Source organism: Phaethon lepturus, unplaced genomic scaffold, assembly GCF_000687285.1.
Source record: "Phaethon lepturus isolate BGI_N335 unplaced genomic scaffold, ASM68728v1 scaffold43038, whole genome shotgun sequence".
In the NCBI taxonomy this organism is placed as follows: Eukaryota; Metazoa; Chordata; class Aves; order Phaethontiformes; family Phaethontidae; genus Phaethon; species Phaethon lepturus.
The window spans coordinates 27,017-42,973 of NW_010557677.1; the positions used below are offsets into that span (position 1 = coordinate 27,017).

The 15,957-nt window shown below is 51.9% G+C and overlaps 2 protein-coding genes across 2 annotated transcripts; both read right to left on the reverse strand.

Annotated features, from left to right (window-relative positions):
* Window positions 1-4,557: 4,557 nt before the first annotated feature.
* LOC104625249 (cyclin-dependent kinase 3-like) lies at window positions 4,558-9,363 on the reverse strand. The gene is made up of 7 exons (XM_010292824.1): window positions 9,236-9,363; window positions 8,206-8,283; window positions 7,645-7,765; window positions 6,938-7,108; window positions 6,413-6,514; window positions 5,419-5,622; window positions 4,558-5,019 (listed from the first exon to the last, which is right to left on the reverse strand). The coding sequence occupies exons 1-7, from the start codon at window positions 9,361-9,363 to the stop codon at window positions 4,894-4,896; spliced, it is 930 nt and encodes a 309-aa protein (XP_010291126.1). The 3' UTR covers window positions 4,558-4,893.
* A 2,696-nt stretch (window positions 9,364-12,059) lies between these two features.
* TEN1 (TEN1 CST complex subunit) lies at window positions 12,060-13,881 on the reverse strand. Its single transcript, XM_010292825.1, has 3 exons — window positions 13,796-13,881; window positions 13,517-13,674; window positions 12,060-12,196 (listed from the first exon to the last, which is right to left on the reverse strand). The coding sequence occupies exons 1-3, from the start codon at window positions 13,879-13,881 to the stop codon at window positions 12,060-12,062; spliced, it is 381 nt and encodes a 126-aa protein (XP_010291127.1).
* Window positions 13,882-15,957: the final 2,076 nt, after the last annotated feature.

The window sequence follows — 15,957 nt, forward strand, 5'->3', positions numbered from 1 at the left end:
ATGGATTCAGGCACGTACTGGTTCTGGTGCCTTCAGGAGTTCATCCCTTCAAAACACCTCTCCCCACGGAGGCAGCAGCAATCACAGAGGCGTCTAGCATTTAGGGCTGCATACTCTTCTATCTTAGCTATTTGCTTCCTAACACAGCTTGGCCGTGCGAGGAAGAAGGCGTGAGTGGGGGCCTGACACGCAGGGGTCCCCGCAGTCACCCGGCTGCTGCTGTGACAGAAAAGCGGGGTTGATCGCAAGAACTCCGCTGGCAGTAGGTTAAACGTGGTTACGCCCAGAAAGGGGGGAAAGCCAGAGTGTTTTCTAGTTGGGTCATTCTTCTGCATGCAATAAACATAGAAAGTGTGTCTTTGTGGCTGTGTTGTCTCTGCAGGCTGAGGCTGCGAAGTGGCTGAAGGCACCGCTAGTCCTGCCCTGATGCAATCCCATGCCCTGTAGCCCAATCTACAAAGGGTTTGCAGACTCTTGCTCCCCCTGCTCTCACAGCATTGAACCCCCTAAATTTCTTTCTCCACGTGAGTCCATATTTTTACAGGCTTTGTTATGTTTGTCTTTAAAACTAGAAACCAATGGGATTTTGCTCCCTGGTCATTTGGACACCTCTGAAAGGGGGAGCTGGTCGCTGAAGGGTGCAGTTCTGTGTTACGTTTGGTCTGGTCTAAGTGCAGGCAGCTACCGCATGGAGCAGCCCCCCTGCCCCTCCAGCTGCCTGTCCCTGGTGCCTCTCTGACTGCAGACCAGCGGCTGTGTTGCCTGCACAATGACTTGGGGTCACTTCGCTGAGCTGCTGACAGAAGCCAAGCCCGAAACAAAACCAAACCCTGTTGAAGCAGGTGATTTTGGGGGCTTGTCCTGTAGCTGTATGGAGGCGGATGTGTTGCAAGGGAAGGGATGGCCTTCAGTAGCAGTCTAATGATGGTTGCAGTCAACGGTCATGTGAAACTGCTTTTTACAGCCCTTGGCCTTGGCTGCAGGATCCACTCAGCAGTACCAGAAAATCTGCACTTGCTGTTTGTTTAGGTGAGTTTTTACTCCTCGGTGTAACTGCCACTGCTCAGCCCTTGCTGAAATGAGCAAGTCTCACCTCCCAAGTGTTCTTCGCTAGTATCTACCCCACTGTGGAGTGTCCCCTGGCTTTGTGGGATGAGGAAAATGACTTCCTATTGACATAGGCTGCTCTTCTCCCTCTCCCAAGGGCTCTTTTAGCTGACACCATTTGGGAACTCCAACACACCCAAAATAATCCAAAAGGGCAGAGGTTTCCTCCCCCTCCTTTCCCCATCAGAGCAGCAGCATAGTCTCTATTTCCATGTAGCCTAGCTGGGATTTGAAGTCTGGGCTCCAAGAAGAAATTGTTCCTATGCTGGCAAGCTCAGCACAATCACAGGTCCCGTTACCTTCCTGCTGGTAGGTAGTGCTCAGCATTAACAATCTGAGTCCAGCTATGGAAACACCATGTTTTCAGTCCAAGATCTGCCCAGGCTCTGTCCCATGCTCTGCAGGGTCTGTGTTTATTGTCAGGCCTCGGGCTGGTATCTGTGGTCATCTCAGCTGCTGTGATCAATACGGGGCAATTTGCTGGTTTACAATGGGGAAAACTGTTGCACGCACCCTAGAGCATCCATTCCCAGCCTGTGTCCTCTTGGTAGAGCATTGCTGGCACATGGGGCACCGCACCCCCCTCCTGGCTGCTCTGGACCAGCAGCAAGGACTGGAGCTGGGCTGTGATGGACCAGGGGACACATCACAGGAGAGAAACTCTGGCCTGGCCTCCTGCCAGGGCAAGACCAACAGCGCTCGGAGCACAGGAACACAGCCAGGTGAGGATCACGTCCCAGTGCATCCAAGGAGCCCTGGACCAGCGCGGTTCCCAGCAGTCCTCGGGTCCCAGCTCTTCAAAGCCGCTGGGAGCAGTCTTGCTGGGCTTTGGCTTTGCTCCCCTCGGCTGGCTGAAAGCAGGGAGAGTCCATCAGCAATGGGGCTGTTGCCTTTTCTGCAGCTCGGCTCTGCCCCAGAGGTGAGTTTGCTGTCAGCCTTCCCCTCAGCCGGCTCCGTGGGGCAGGGTGCTGGGCTCTGGGGCTGCCAGCCTCCCGGCTGCTCCCTTTGCAAATGAGGACAAACCATGCTTGTTTTTAAAGCAGTACAATGTTCACGTGGTGACTCTTTCCTGAAGTGCTGATTAAATAGTTTCGGGGAATGCTGTGTAACTAAGGGACTTGGAGTTCTGGTAATTAGGCAGCCAATTAATCATTTTGGATAAAGTGCTCCCTAACTGTATGGTGGGAGGTGTTTACCTAGGGCTTGGGTGAAGGTGGTAAGAGACGATGAGGCAGCTGAGCAGTCTAGCTGGCTGGGCAGTCTTCCTTGAAGGCTGGCCTGCCCTTTGTTTCTGAACAGAAAACAATCCTTTTCTTTACTATCAAGTGGTCCTCATCTGCAGAAAGCAACTCGTATGGTGTCCTCCTGATGTGTCCATAGAAAGCACCACAGAGCCATGGTGCCCAGCTGTCTGGCAAGGTTGTGAGCGGCTCAGGAGGAGCCAGATAGTGCTTTTCCTCCCTTCCTGGGCACAGGGCGACGGCGCTGCATCATGGCTCTCCCAGAGCAGTTATTTCAACACAGCGGTTGTTAGTTCCCTTTGCTGGCAGTGGGGTTGGGTCATAAATGTTTGAAATTCAGCTTGTTGTTTCATTTTGTTGGGCTAGATGAGCTGTAGTATTTTTGTTTATGTTTCTGGATTGGATGAATGTCCTTGGTATTTATTTCTTAATGCAGCTCTTTAAAAAAACAAAACAAAACACCAAAACACAAACAACCAAACTCTTCTGCAAACAGCTGGTCTGATACAACATGAGGATTTGTTTGCATCGAGTGAACAACGGAGCATTGTCTGTACAAAATGAACTGACTTCAAAACATGTATGCAAAGGCAGGGAAATGATTCCCAGAGCAGAATTCATCCATGTCTCACAAACGTGCCCCTGGGTTATCATATAGAGGCCATGAGATGTTGCAGGAGCACAGCAGGGCTTCAGTTTTCCTTCCACACGGCTCTCGAGGCTGCTGCGTGAGCCCAGCTGCCTGCTCTCCCCTGCTCTAGCAGAAAACCATTCCTCCCGAACCCAAGCAGGTCAGCTTTTTCCAGGCAGCCACTCCAGCATGACTCCTAACAACAGTTTCAAAAGCAAATCAACCCTCACCTGCCCCCAAAACACCTAATTTGTGCAAATTGCGGAGGTGAGTGAGCTCCCCAGGCCCTGGCGGCTTCTAAACCTGCAGGGCAAGTACACCCGGGTGGCGTGGCAGGGCCTGGAGGGAAGTGAGCAACAGGTCCCAGGGTTTCGCTGTCGGGGATCTGTCAGGAGGCGCGGCTGCTGCAATAGGGATGACAAAAGTCTTTTTGATGTTGGGTTTTACGCAGAGCAACCTGCTGCCTTTTGTTGGGTGGGGAGAAGGAATGAATGATGGAGGAAGCCGGAGGGCAACACAGCTTGGCTTTAGACAGGCAGGTCTTGGGCTGAGAGGGGCTTTTTCAGGAGGGACTCTGAGGGTTTCTCTCCCCTCTGCAAATTCTCTGATATCTAGTAGGTGGGGAGAGAGGATTGTGCTACAGCTGTGTGCGCAGCCGCCTCTCTCCTTTATTGCATTGGTTATCTGTCATGGAACTTTATGAATGTGATTGATAGCTTTTGAGAGCTGGCAGGTTGTGCTGAAAGCAGCTCTTAGTATTGCAGTTATTAGGAGAGCACGTGTGTGCACATGCATGAAAAACAGGAGTGAGGAAGTTTGGCTTCCGTAAGTTAAAATCTGTCTTATGTTCTACTTACTTAAATACTCAAAACTGAACTGGTTTGTGGCAACCTCTGATGGAAAGCAAGGTCATCTTACCATACGAAGAGAGCACTGGGCTGCAGAACCATCAGTCTCTCATTCCACAACAGAATTGAGAGTACGTCTCTGCATCTGCCAAGGATTTGGGCTGGAAAGGATAAAAGAAAGAGTGCAGGAGATGAGGAAGGGAGAAGAGCTCTGTCAAAAAAAAGGACCAGCCAGACTGTCCTGCGTCACTAGCCTGATAGGCCGCACTGAACAATAAACACCAAGGTTTCTGGGCAAATGACAAGCCTTTATTTTTTTCTGTACTGAAAGGAAAAAAAAAAAAGATATCAAAACCAAACCAAAAGCTAGCGACAATTGTACAAACATTTGAACAGCAAAAACATTTCCAAGACAATAAAGTGAAGAAAACAACAGTACACCTGGACTGATGATGGAAAGCCAGTGTTTTAGCTGTTACTGTTTCCAGCCATATGCAACATGTGCTTCATGCTAACTGGATCTTTTGGCTTCTTGGTCCCAGCTAAGGCACAACTTAAGATACCTGATAGTCCTCTTCAGGTTGTGAAACAACAGAATGTCAGCTCTGTTAAACAGCTCAGATTAAACAACTTGTCTAGTGCAGCGAAGGGCTGAGCAGAGAAGCGCTCCCCAACCCAAAGCAGAGCTCCAGCACGCCCTGGTGTCAGAAACTGCCACCGACAGACCTAGGGGTGCTCCAGTACTGGAGAGACAGAAATCACCTTAGCTTGCTAACACAAGGACAACGTTCTGAAAGATGTGCTCTCATCTACATTTCAGTGTTTTATGCTGATAAATATCCCCCACCCTTTTGCACATGACCTCTTCAAAACAGCTCTCCTAGCTGCAACCTAAACAAACTTTCCTCCAGCAACAGGCTGAGAGTCTCCAAATGCAAGAATATCCCCCTCCAGGCTTCTCAGGAGAAGTGAGAGCCTGGGTCCTAGCTAGGCCCCTGTTAAGGGCCCAAAACCAGATCTGCACTGCTACCTGGAGGTGCAAGTGCGTGGGGAGAGCTATAGCTTCTCATCTGCAGTGTCTCTGCAGCGCACGTCGCTCTTCAGGGCTCTGAGGGCTTCTCCAGAAGAAATACTGGTGATTGAGGGCTGCCTTGGCTGAGATGCGCCTGCTGGGATCATACAGGAGCAATTGCTACCAAAAGAAAAAGCCAGCAGATTTAGGATTTTAAAAACCAAATGATTGATTGCACCTGCACGTGTCTGGGCCCAGATGCAGATGTTGGTCCTCCCTTTTCCCCTCTCTGGGCTTTGGGAGTAACCCACAAGCCAAAGTTACCATGGGGATTATGCTAGAAGGGTTCTTTGACCCTCAATGCAGTGGTTTCCTAGAGGAACCTGCAATGACAGTCCTGCTTCAGAGCCAGGACTGAGCCCTATTTGATGATTCAGTATTTCTGCAATGGCAGAGATAAGCATTAGAGCCAGATCAGCTAATGCACTTCCAGGTATTTCAGTCCCAAATATCCCTATTCTTTGCCCAGTTTGAAAAGGTCCTGTCTGTCCCTGAGTCTTGTTCTGAGCCCTTACTCACCACCAGTAAGTCTCTACCATCTCGATCTAAGTTGGGAACAATTTCCTTCATCTCCTTCCTTGCCCACCGCGGAAAGTCCCCCTTGTAGTCAGGCATCTGGGTCACCCCAGGCCAGGTAGCCTCAGTGGGAGTGCCCAGCGTGCGAAAGATCCGGAAGAGCTGATCGATCTCGGAGTCCCCTGGAAACAGGGCCTTCCTGGTCACCTGGGCGGGGCGGGGGGGAGAAAAAAAGCGCCAGTTCCCTCCTTTCCATGAGCTGTGTGCTCCGATTCCCACTGCAAGCAATGCTTTGTCCCAGCAGATGCAAACAACTGCACAGACTGGGGCAGTTACAATGCAGCAATTCTGCCAGGCAGCGGTCAGGAGAGTCACGGGTGTCTGTCTGCTTGTCTCCAGCTCCTCTCCATGGATCCATGGTCCCCTGACACTGTCCTTTTTCAGCCAGTCCCTCATCCCTCACCAGTCTCCTAACACCCGCTCTTGCAGGCTAGCTCCCTCCCTGCCTACTTGCCCACGCCCTGCTGATCTGCAGCTTGGGGCCTTTGGAAGCTGGGGATAGTGCTGGTACACAAGAGTCCTTCAAAGCGGAGTATGGACCCCATGAGATCCACGCTGCCATGCTATGAAGTGCTAGTTCTCTGCAGCCCACTGTGGGGACATCTGCAAGAGAACCATCTCCTTCCAGGATCAAAATGCTGCAGCAACAAGACTGAAGTTGCCTTTTCCACAAGGACAGGTATCGCATTACCATATACCTGGAATATATGGGCAGCCAGACTACAGAGGCCTTCTGCCAGGCCCCTGAGGGTAGCAGATTTCCTTTTGAGCCCTCAGCTAAGGATCAGCTAACCCTCAGGGTGGACTTTCCATAATACCTCAGCACAGAGTGGGACCACAGTATCACAGATGTTCTGCATCTTGTCCCTCCTTCCCCACTTCGCATTGCAGCTGCATCCTCCCTGCTCATTAAAGAGACTATTTAAACCCATTCTACCATTTCTGCAAAGATGCAGCCGATGCTCCAGATATCCACAGCAGTCGAGTAGTACTTGCATCCCAGCAGTATTTCAGGGGCTCGGTACCACAGAGTCACCACCTGGTAAGGAACCAACAAACAAGCTTTGCCTAGTTTCCCTGGGTGAAACTAGAGGCATGGCATCCTCTCTTCTCGGCTGTTGCTGTGCAAATCAATGCATGCCAAGGCCATGCTGAATTAATAGACACCTTAGTGACAGCAAGACTGGGATTAGCAAACCATTCTTTAGTAGGACACCCCGGAACAAATAAATATACCCTATGCAGAGAAGCTGGGAACCCAGCTTGCAGGCAGGCTAGGGTAGAAGCAGTTAGCACACTTCGTGGGGACATGAGGTAACCCCTTAGCTGCGGGTTAGGTTAAGAGCATGTGCCTGGGCACAGCTGTGCCTCAGCTATGGATGAGTAACTTGTGATGCTGCTGTTTTTCACCCACTATGGATTGTGTACCCCATGCTGAGGTGGCACGGAGTTTCAACAATACCTCATGAGTGTATGTGCGCAGGGGGACTCCGAAAGCTCTTGCCAGTCCAAAATCAGCCAGCTTGATTGCTCCTGCTTCGTTAATGAGCAAGTTCTGTGGTTTTAAGTCCCTGTGGATAACTCTGTGTGAGTGGCAGAAGCTCACACCCTGCAGCAGCTGGAAAAGGTAGTTCTAAGGAGAGAAGAGATTTCAGACAAGGTTATGATGAAACCACTTTGAAGTCTGGATCATGTGAACCAACACACTTTGGATCATTTACAGACCTGAATGGGAAAAAAGGCCTTGCTATAAGGCAACACCAGGCTTGCAGGCCACTACTCAGAGATGCACACAAACTGCTCCCACCCTACATGGGGACAGAGAGACTCCAATCCAAGCAGTGGTAGTCCCTTCCACCCATCCATTACTCTGTACAAAGGGAATTAGCAATAGATCAGTCAGTTATCCTCTTAACAGCGGTTTGTTCTGCAATGAGATGGGCTGAAGCGCCTGTAAACAGCTGGGAAACAGATGTGCTGAGCGATAGTGCCAAGAGGCCTTCCCAGCTGGAATGTTTGAGATCTGAGAGGTCAAATGACTCCGGTCAAGGACGAATCTCTTCCAGATGCAGTTTGGGTCAGAGCAGCTCAGTGCTAGCTCTGCCCAGCAGAAGGCAGCAAGGACACACGCTCTCTGCCCTGCCTATTGGCGCTCCTTCTTCAATGTACCTTGACCAAGCTTAAAGGAAGCTCTCCAGTTCGGGATGAGTCCATGTATTTCTTCAGGTCCTGATTCAGGTACTCAAACACCAGATAGAGCTTCTTCTGGCTGTGTATGACATCCAGGAGCCTGCAGAAGAAGTGCAAGCACTCCCTTCAGTACCTTTGTGTGGGAATCCATGCTATGCAGGAGTGTTAGCCTCTTACAGAGTGTGTGGGAAGACCTCCAGGACTTTGTCCAAACATACCCAAACATCTTTCCTCCCACAGATGCCTCTGCCCTGTGAGTCCTTTGGAGCAGACAGAGGCAGATATAAAAGCAGCATCTAGCATGGGGCGGCAGCAGCTTGGACTAGCCTGTGCTGCTGGAGTAAAGTGGCAGCGCTGTGCGCTATTGCTGCAAACTAGGGAAGTGCAAGAGATTCCTGCTTTTTCCTGTTTCTTTTGCTCCTTTCTATGCAGTCAGGGAAGGACTGGAAGGCCCCTCTTGCTGCCTGTACCCAGAGCTCTCCATGGGGATGAGCAGGAGCTCATCAATGTGCTGGTGGGGAGGGTTCATCCAGGTCTTACTTGACTATGTTGGGGTGCTTCAGCTCCTTCAGCAGTGAGATTTCTCGGATCGCAGTGCTGGGGACGCCCTCCGTCTCCCTGCGGCAGAGATGGGCTGTATGGCACCCTGTCCTCTGGTGGGATCCCGCAGCCCACGGGGGGTCCTTGTGTCCCTTCTCCCTCCCATTGTACCCCATCACCTGCCCAGGGGAGGGTCTCTCACACCACGTGCCCTGGGTTTGGAATGGAGTTGCATGTGGGGTGGGCTGGGGCAAGGTATGGGGAGATGGAGCTGTGGGGAAGGAAAGGGAGGGGGTGACCTAGACAGTGCAAGCTGTGGGGTAGAGCTTGTTTGGGAGCACCTGTGGGCACATTTGGAGATGCAACGGTTTAAAAGCCTAAGCCTTGCTTTCCACAGGTGAGGGGAGATGAAAGCTCTCTGGCCCTCAGGCAGCTGCCTCCACTGTCCTGAAGGGCTTCCACAGGGTGCAGTCCCACCACCATGGCCCCTGCTCCGCACTGACACCCCTCATCATGGAGACAGCCCAGGGCCAACCCAGGGGAACTGTAATAAGCTTTTATCTGCTTGGTCCCAGCCCTGGAGGGGTTGAAGTCGGCCCTCACCAGGCCCTGGCACCATACTGCTGCGAGAGAGGCCACCTCCCAAAATGGCGGCTACTCACCCCTGCCCTGGGCCATCATGCCAGGGCCAGGTAGTGCTGGCTCAGCCCCTAGCTAATAAAGACATTGCTTCCCCTCATGTCAGGTTTTTTTGAGCCTCTCGCACCATTGTGGACACTGGGCTCAGAGGCCCCCTGCTCACTCCCGTGGTGGGGCTGGGGCACTGCTGCGCTCAGTGGGTGGCCATGTCCCCACAGAAGGCACTGCTGGCCCCAGAGGAGCCATTTGCCTTCCTTGCCCCCCTCTCGCCTTGGCACTCTATGGCCACCGTGCTGAGGAGGCTGCCAGCCTGGCACCACGTCAGGCTGGGTGAGCACTGGGCTAGGCCAAGCCATGGCCACCCCCGGGGCTGGGGCTTTGCCCCACTCACGAGTCCAAGCGGATCTTCTTGAGGGCCACCAGCTGCCCCGTGCGCTTGTTGCGAGCCTTGTACACCACGCCATAGGTGCCCTCCCCGATCTTCTCCACCTTCTGAAACGCCTCCTGGAAGGTGTCCATGGCGCTGCCTCAGCCTTGCAATGTCAGCGGGGGCAGCTGGTACTGCTTTCTGAGAAAAAAAAAATAAAAAGGGAAAAAACCCCAAATGTGCAGAAGGTGTTTGCTCTCCCTGTGTGTCCCCTGAGCTGCTTTCGGGGTCTGGGTCCCCCCTTGCTGCTCTCCCAGCACAGGGACCTGCCTTGACCCGGGGCAGCTGCGGGCGTGCCGGGCTGCCTGGGCACACGGGCGGGTGCCTGGGCTTCTTCGGGCAGACCCAAAGACGCAAACACACCGAGCACCAACTGCCCGGGACCGGTTGCTTGTGACCAAGGTTGTGGACTGTGTTGGCTAAAGCAAAAATGGAGCAGAACGGATGTAAAGAGCTGCTTTGGGCCTGCGGGAAGGGCAGCAGGGACTGCACAGGGCCGGGGGAAGCTCCACAGCTCTGTACAGCGCCTGGTGTCAAGGGGATGCGGTGTGTAATTAGGGTTCCCTGGGACACGCTCAGGTCAAACACACTGCAGAAATGTCCTTTTTTTTTTTTTTTTGGTCTTGTGCAATTGTCCCTTAAACCTCCGCACCCCGGGCTGCACCGCTTGGTCAGCCTTTTGGAAGATGTCCTTGTGGGGGGATTAATCATTGACTTGACAGCTGACAGAAGACAAGATTAAAAAAATATTATGCATCGTGGCTCCAGGAAAGGTAGAGCCACAGGGACTGTTCTTCTGGACGGCTTGTGGGCTCCACGTCTCTGGGTGGGCACAGCAGCCCACTGGCTGCCTGGGTCCGCAGCGCAGACCCCAACTTTTAGGTGACCTAAAAAGGACTGATTCAGCCCATTCCTGAGCCACCAGCTCAGTTATTTTTAAAAAATGGATCCCGATTTTGCCGATTTGAAAGAACCAAAGTGAGGTTGCTCTGTGGCTGAAGAGGGATTCACATGGCCATGGCAAACTCGTGTGTGGGTTCTCCGGTGGCTTGTGCAGGTTTGAGTTTGCACTCACGTCTCCATCCGGAGTTATTACCAAATTTGCTCTCCTCTTCCTGGCTGGTTGGGTTCATGGTTTTTTTTTTCATAACACTTGTAGGAAGCTGGTATTTTGGATATTCCCAGTGCTGGCGTCTTGGATATTCCCAACTCTCTGGCAAACGCGGCCATTGGGGTAAAATTTAAGCACAGGGAGGAAGGTAGAACAGACAGGAGATGTAGTGTAAACATAGACACAACATGACAGATGCGACGTCGTCTGTTACAAAACCAGGTTAAAATCTTGCCTCTTGAGATGACGTTTTTGGACTTGGGCTGAACAGAGCGTGCTGAGGCAGGGCTTTTGAGCTCTGTAACTGTGTGAAGAAAAACATAGGCTAAACTATGATTAAAGATTATAGCAAGCACTGTAATTACTGAGCCATCTCAGGCCCTTGATTCAAGCCTGCTGGTAACAGGGGACGGACTTTGCCAATACCTGTTGCATTTTGATCTGCTGCTGTGCATTGTACAGCTTCAGTCTGTATTTTCTGGACATTTCACCAGAGAACCTGATCAAGAAGCAGAAAAGGCTGCAGGTGGCTGAATTCCCCTACAAACCACAGTCCAAGCTCCAGGTATTCCTATAGCACAGGAAAGTCTTCTCTTTCTTGCACTAATATTTTATTCTCATCTCACATTAGTGATTGTCTGTCTTTTTCTTGATGGTTTCATTCTGCTAGGTGGGCCTGGCACCGTGTTCTTAAACCAGAGTGGCTCTGATGTAACTTCATTTCCTCTTCTTGCAGATTTTTCAAAGCCAAGCACTTCCTTATACACCCAGTACTTAGGAGAAGGAGAAAAATTGCACATCACTAAAATTTCTTACATCATCCTGGGGTTTCTCCAGGGCCTGATGCATTTGCTTTAGCAAGAGAGAGGTTTTTAATCAATAAAAGACAGGCTGCCTTCTCTTTTCATCTTTATTTAGGAAAATATCTATCGAAACCTTTAGATGCTTCCAAAAAATAGTGATTTAAGGTCTCCTAACTTAGTTGTGTCAAGGAAGAAAGTCAAGTGGTGGTTCTCAGGGCACTGCAAATATTTATTTCAGAGCTAAAGTCAATCCCTGCTCTTGGACACCTGCTCCTGAAAACCCGAAGAGGCAGGTGCTACTGAAAATAGGGACTCCGTGTTCTTCTTGTTCTTTGTTGGTCAGTCCAGATATGCGAGTGTTTTGCCAGGAACGCTCCTGTGTGGCAGCTGAGTCACGATAACCAATGCATGCACTCATGGACCCGCAGCCACACAGAGCTAACGAACTCTGCACTAATGTCCTTTACCTCAGATTTGCCAACAGCCTGGTAACGTGCTGCACTTTGGCAGAGCCTGTGGCTGTGAGCTGTTTAACTGCAGATTTGGAGACTTGTCCTTCTTCTGATGTCTCCACGCCTTGCATTACAAAAGGACCAGTATAACTCAAGCGTTCCCTTTCCATAACCACCTTTTAAACAAACAACAAACGTGCTTCCCAGAGCTATTTTCAGTGATGACACCTGGCATGAATGGACAACCCATAGTCACATATTGACTCACAGTCTTCAAGTGTTTCCCTGCTTAGTGACTTGACTTTGCTATTTGCCACGGCAAAAAGCAGTATCTTGCAAACCCACCTTCTAAATTTACGTTTAAGATATTTGTTGCAAATGGCAGTGCAAGGACCGGCATACGGCTGGTCTCAGAGCTGCTGTCAGGACGTGCTGTTTCCCAGCCGCTCCTGCCTCTCGTTGAAGTATTTCCTCTGCTCCTGTATGGCTTGTTCCAGCAAGGGCACATTCATCCCTTCCACGCAGGTCAATATTCGCGCCTTTACCACAGGGCCCTCACCTGGGAATATAAACAGGAAGTTTCCGTTGAAAGAAAAACAGACAGAGCAGCTCAGGGGCAAACAGAGAGGTTCCCTCAGGAAGCACATGAATTCAGCTGGCCGAATAAACATAGCCTCAGACCTTGCAGGAGACCGGACTGGCCGCGTGCCTCCACCAACATGAGCAGCAGGCCCAGGAGCAGGTTAATTCAGTGTTGCACTTTCCCTCTGCCCTGTTGGCTACAAAATGGTGGTGACTGACACTGCGCTCTCCTTGCACTGGGGAACGCTGAGCCCAGGATGTCTCAGTGCCAGTGCCTGCCTGTCTACATGGCTGGATGATGTTTGGTTTTCCCTGTCCAAAAAGCATCAGGGATGGGTTCTAAGCTCATTTCTGAATGCCTCTGTGCAGACAAGAAGAGGACAGAATGAACCTGGGCTTAGAAGAGGCTCAATGCTGCCTATAACCAACAGTTCATCGGTGACATTCAAATCGTAACATGGAGCTGCACAAAAGGGGCCAAGCCTTGGTGACACAGCCGACATCTCAGCCTGTTCCCTTCCACCCCTGCAAAATGGGGCCAACTCACTCCTAAGCTGTGATGACCAAAATAACATGTCTTGCTAAAGGAATTTTGCAGCAGTGGCTTAGCAGGTAACTCACCAGGTGCCACATGCAGTGTGGCTTTCCACATGCCACTGAGGATTTCAATGGCAGGGAAAAAAAAATGCTTGTTATCAGGTGTGGCCAAGACAACACTTGGGATTTGCTTCACAACTCCACTGCCTAGCCCAGATCAACTCCCCACGCAAAGCACTGTGCAGCTGGAGTAACTCTCAGGGCACCCCAGGAAAGGACAACAGGGTGCCCTGCGTGACAGTGCCTGCCTGCATTACTCATGCCCCGTGTCTGAGGGCAGGAATATAATTAGAGCCTTTCAAGGATGGCAAAGACCAACCCAGCCAGCTCACAATGAGGTACTGCTGCAATCATGGAGTGAAGACGATGTGGTGGCTGGCAATGATGCCAGAAGGCTTTAGCACAGGTTTCACAAGCTCAGTGATGCTGCTGAGGCGCTTCTTGTTTCTAAAGAAATCTGTGCCAGAGCACCAGATATTCACCTAGGTAAGGGTGGCTCTTCTCATGGTCAACAGGGAGAGATGGGCTGCTCCTGCACCGAATCACACGCTTGTGTGACCGGAGGCAGCCGCACGAGACGAGCCTGCCTTGGCCAACGCTAACCTCCGTGACAGTGTGTCTCACCGTGCGCCCAGGGAGCCACGAAGGAGCTCATGAACCACAAACAGCAGCGAAGGGCGCTGGTTCCTGGAACATTTACCTTCCCTGTGTTCAGCCTCTCCCAGGACCATGTAGCAAGATCCCAGCTGGGCTTGGAATGGCTCCACAAACTTGGTGTCGACACAGACTCGGTACTGGGCTGAGCTGTGCTGAGCGATGAGAATGGCTTTGGACCGCGCGAGGTCATAGCAGCATAACCTGGGAACAATCGATTTCGGAAGCTCAGCGGTGCAGAGATACAACAATTACAAACAAAGGGGGGGTGTCAGCCAGTGAAGGCAAGGCCTGGCCTGCAAGGAGAGCGGGGTACCCTTCTCACCTGCCAAACGTCCTCAGCGCCTCCCCCTCTGGGACTGAGCTGTTGATCTCCCAGGGGAAGTAATAGACACCAGCACTCGGCAGCATCTCACACAACCACCGTTGGGCCTGCAGTAAAGCAAAAGATCTGAGTTCGCGCTACCCCGGTACCGAATCCAGACACTAGCTGATGCTGCCCCAAAACTACTTCCTTGCCCAGGGGCCCCCATCCAGGGGGGCTGCAGGAGCTTCATAGCTTCCCCTGCTGAGTCCTGTTTGCAGCTCGGTGCACGTGCCAAGCCCTGGGCACTCTGGCATAAAGAGGGCCTACCTTCCCCCACCGCAATTCAGTGTGAACAGCAACAGGCAGCCCACCAGATCCTCCAGGTCTCCCCCAGGCTATGGATGGGTTGAGAAAGGTTATGGAAATGGGAAAAATGGCGATTGACAAGTTCAGAGAGTGTGAGGGACTGAGATGCAGGAACAGACCCAGCTGCTGGGTGATGGGGTACCATGCAGCAAGATTTAAGGTATGAGCCGAGTCTGTTCTCATGCTGCAGGATAAGAAATTCTGGCAGGGTCTGATCCTGCAGCTGGAGAACAATTACTTGGATACAAGCCAGCCTGGTTTCATCAGTAGTCTCGTAGGGTTAAGAAGAGTGAGAATGATTCACCCCAGGACAAGACTCAGGTGGGAGCTCCAGTGGTGGGGCAGGGCTGGCGCAGGCAGGCCAGCCTGCGCCAAGCACGCAGAAAAGCAGGAACGCAGAGCAGCTTTGGCAGGATTTTAATTGTGCCCAGCCAGTGCTGTAGCCAGGCCGTTGGCTGTACCTCAATGTGGTTTCTTTTGGCATCATTTTCTCTCTGATCTCTCTTGCAGGTTGCCTGTGTTCGGCATGTTTCCATGCTCCATTTACTGCTTTTCTCCCTGATTTCTTGCCCCGCCGTGGGGGACCCCAAGAGCTGCACAATGGCCCAGGCAGAGACTGCTGCAGATCAGACAAGTGGGGCCACCCCAACGGCTTCAGGGAACCCCAATATTGATTATGCAGCAGTGGGGACATACTGAGCTGCAACCTTGTGGCTTTAATGCTTGGTTCCCCTTGCCCACTCCATGCATTGCTCAGGGGGTTGCAACCTTGCAAAATACCCCACTGCTGGCATGGAAGCATGGAGGCAGGATTGCCATGGGAGGCCACCGAAATCATGGTGATCCCAGCTCACCCCTTCTCCACACATGCCTGAACTCTGGGTCTGGCTGCCCCGTGGCCCCACGCAAGGCTGTGCAAACCCATGGCAGGCTGTGAAACCCCTCTGGCAGGGTCCTCAACCAGGAGCAACAGAGGCAGAAATCCACCTCCATGCACTCTGCAGCTCTCTGCATCTCTGCCTCACCTAATCCAGATTTAAAAAGCAGGTTCAATTCTGCACCTCCCGAGTAGGACAAAGGCATCCTGCATCACTCAACTTTTGCTCTTAAATCATGCTGTGCAGCAGGACGGGATCAGCCAGGAAGGCAAGATGCCAAATGTGCATTTAACACTTTTTAACATATGCCCAACCCCAGCTGCAATATGCCATGTGCCCATTTAACGCACACAGAACCTCAGCTGCAGCGTGTTACATGCACATTTAATGCACACTTGGCCCCCAGTGCAGCACGTTATATGCGCATTTAGTGCACGAATGCAGTATATAATGCACAACCAGTCCCAAATGCAGCACGCTACATGGTCACTTAATGAGCTATTTAATAAATTAACGATTTCATGCCTGGCTGCAGATGCATCATGTTATGTGCACTTGCACCTGAATGCACAGCTAGCCCCAGCTGCAGCACATTATACCACTACTTAGCCCACCATTTAACGCACAATTTAATGCACCCCCAGCCTCAAATGCAAAGCAAGTTTGCAAAAAAACCGTAAAACGCCGTATGCGCACCCAATCCACACGTCATTCCCGGTTCCAGGCGCGGGACGCTATATGCATTGTAGCGCACGGCTTAAGGCACGCGCAGCCCCAGCTGCAGCTCGTTGTACGCACAGTTTAACGCACGATTTCACGCTCGATTTCGTGCACGCCCGGCCCAGCTGCCGCCCGCTGCACGCACGTTTAAAGCGGGCGTTGAGGCAGCCCCGGCCCCCGTCCCGGCGCCGCTCACCACCGCCCCTCGCAGCAGGC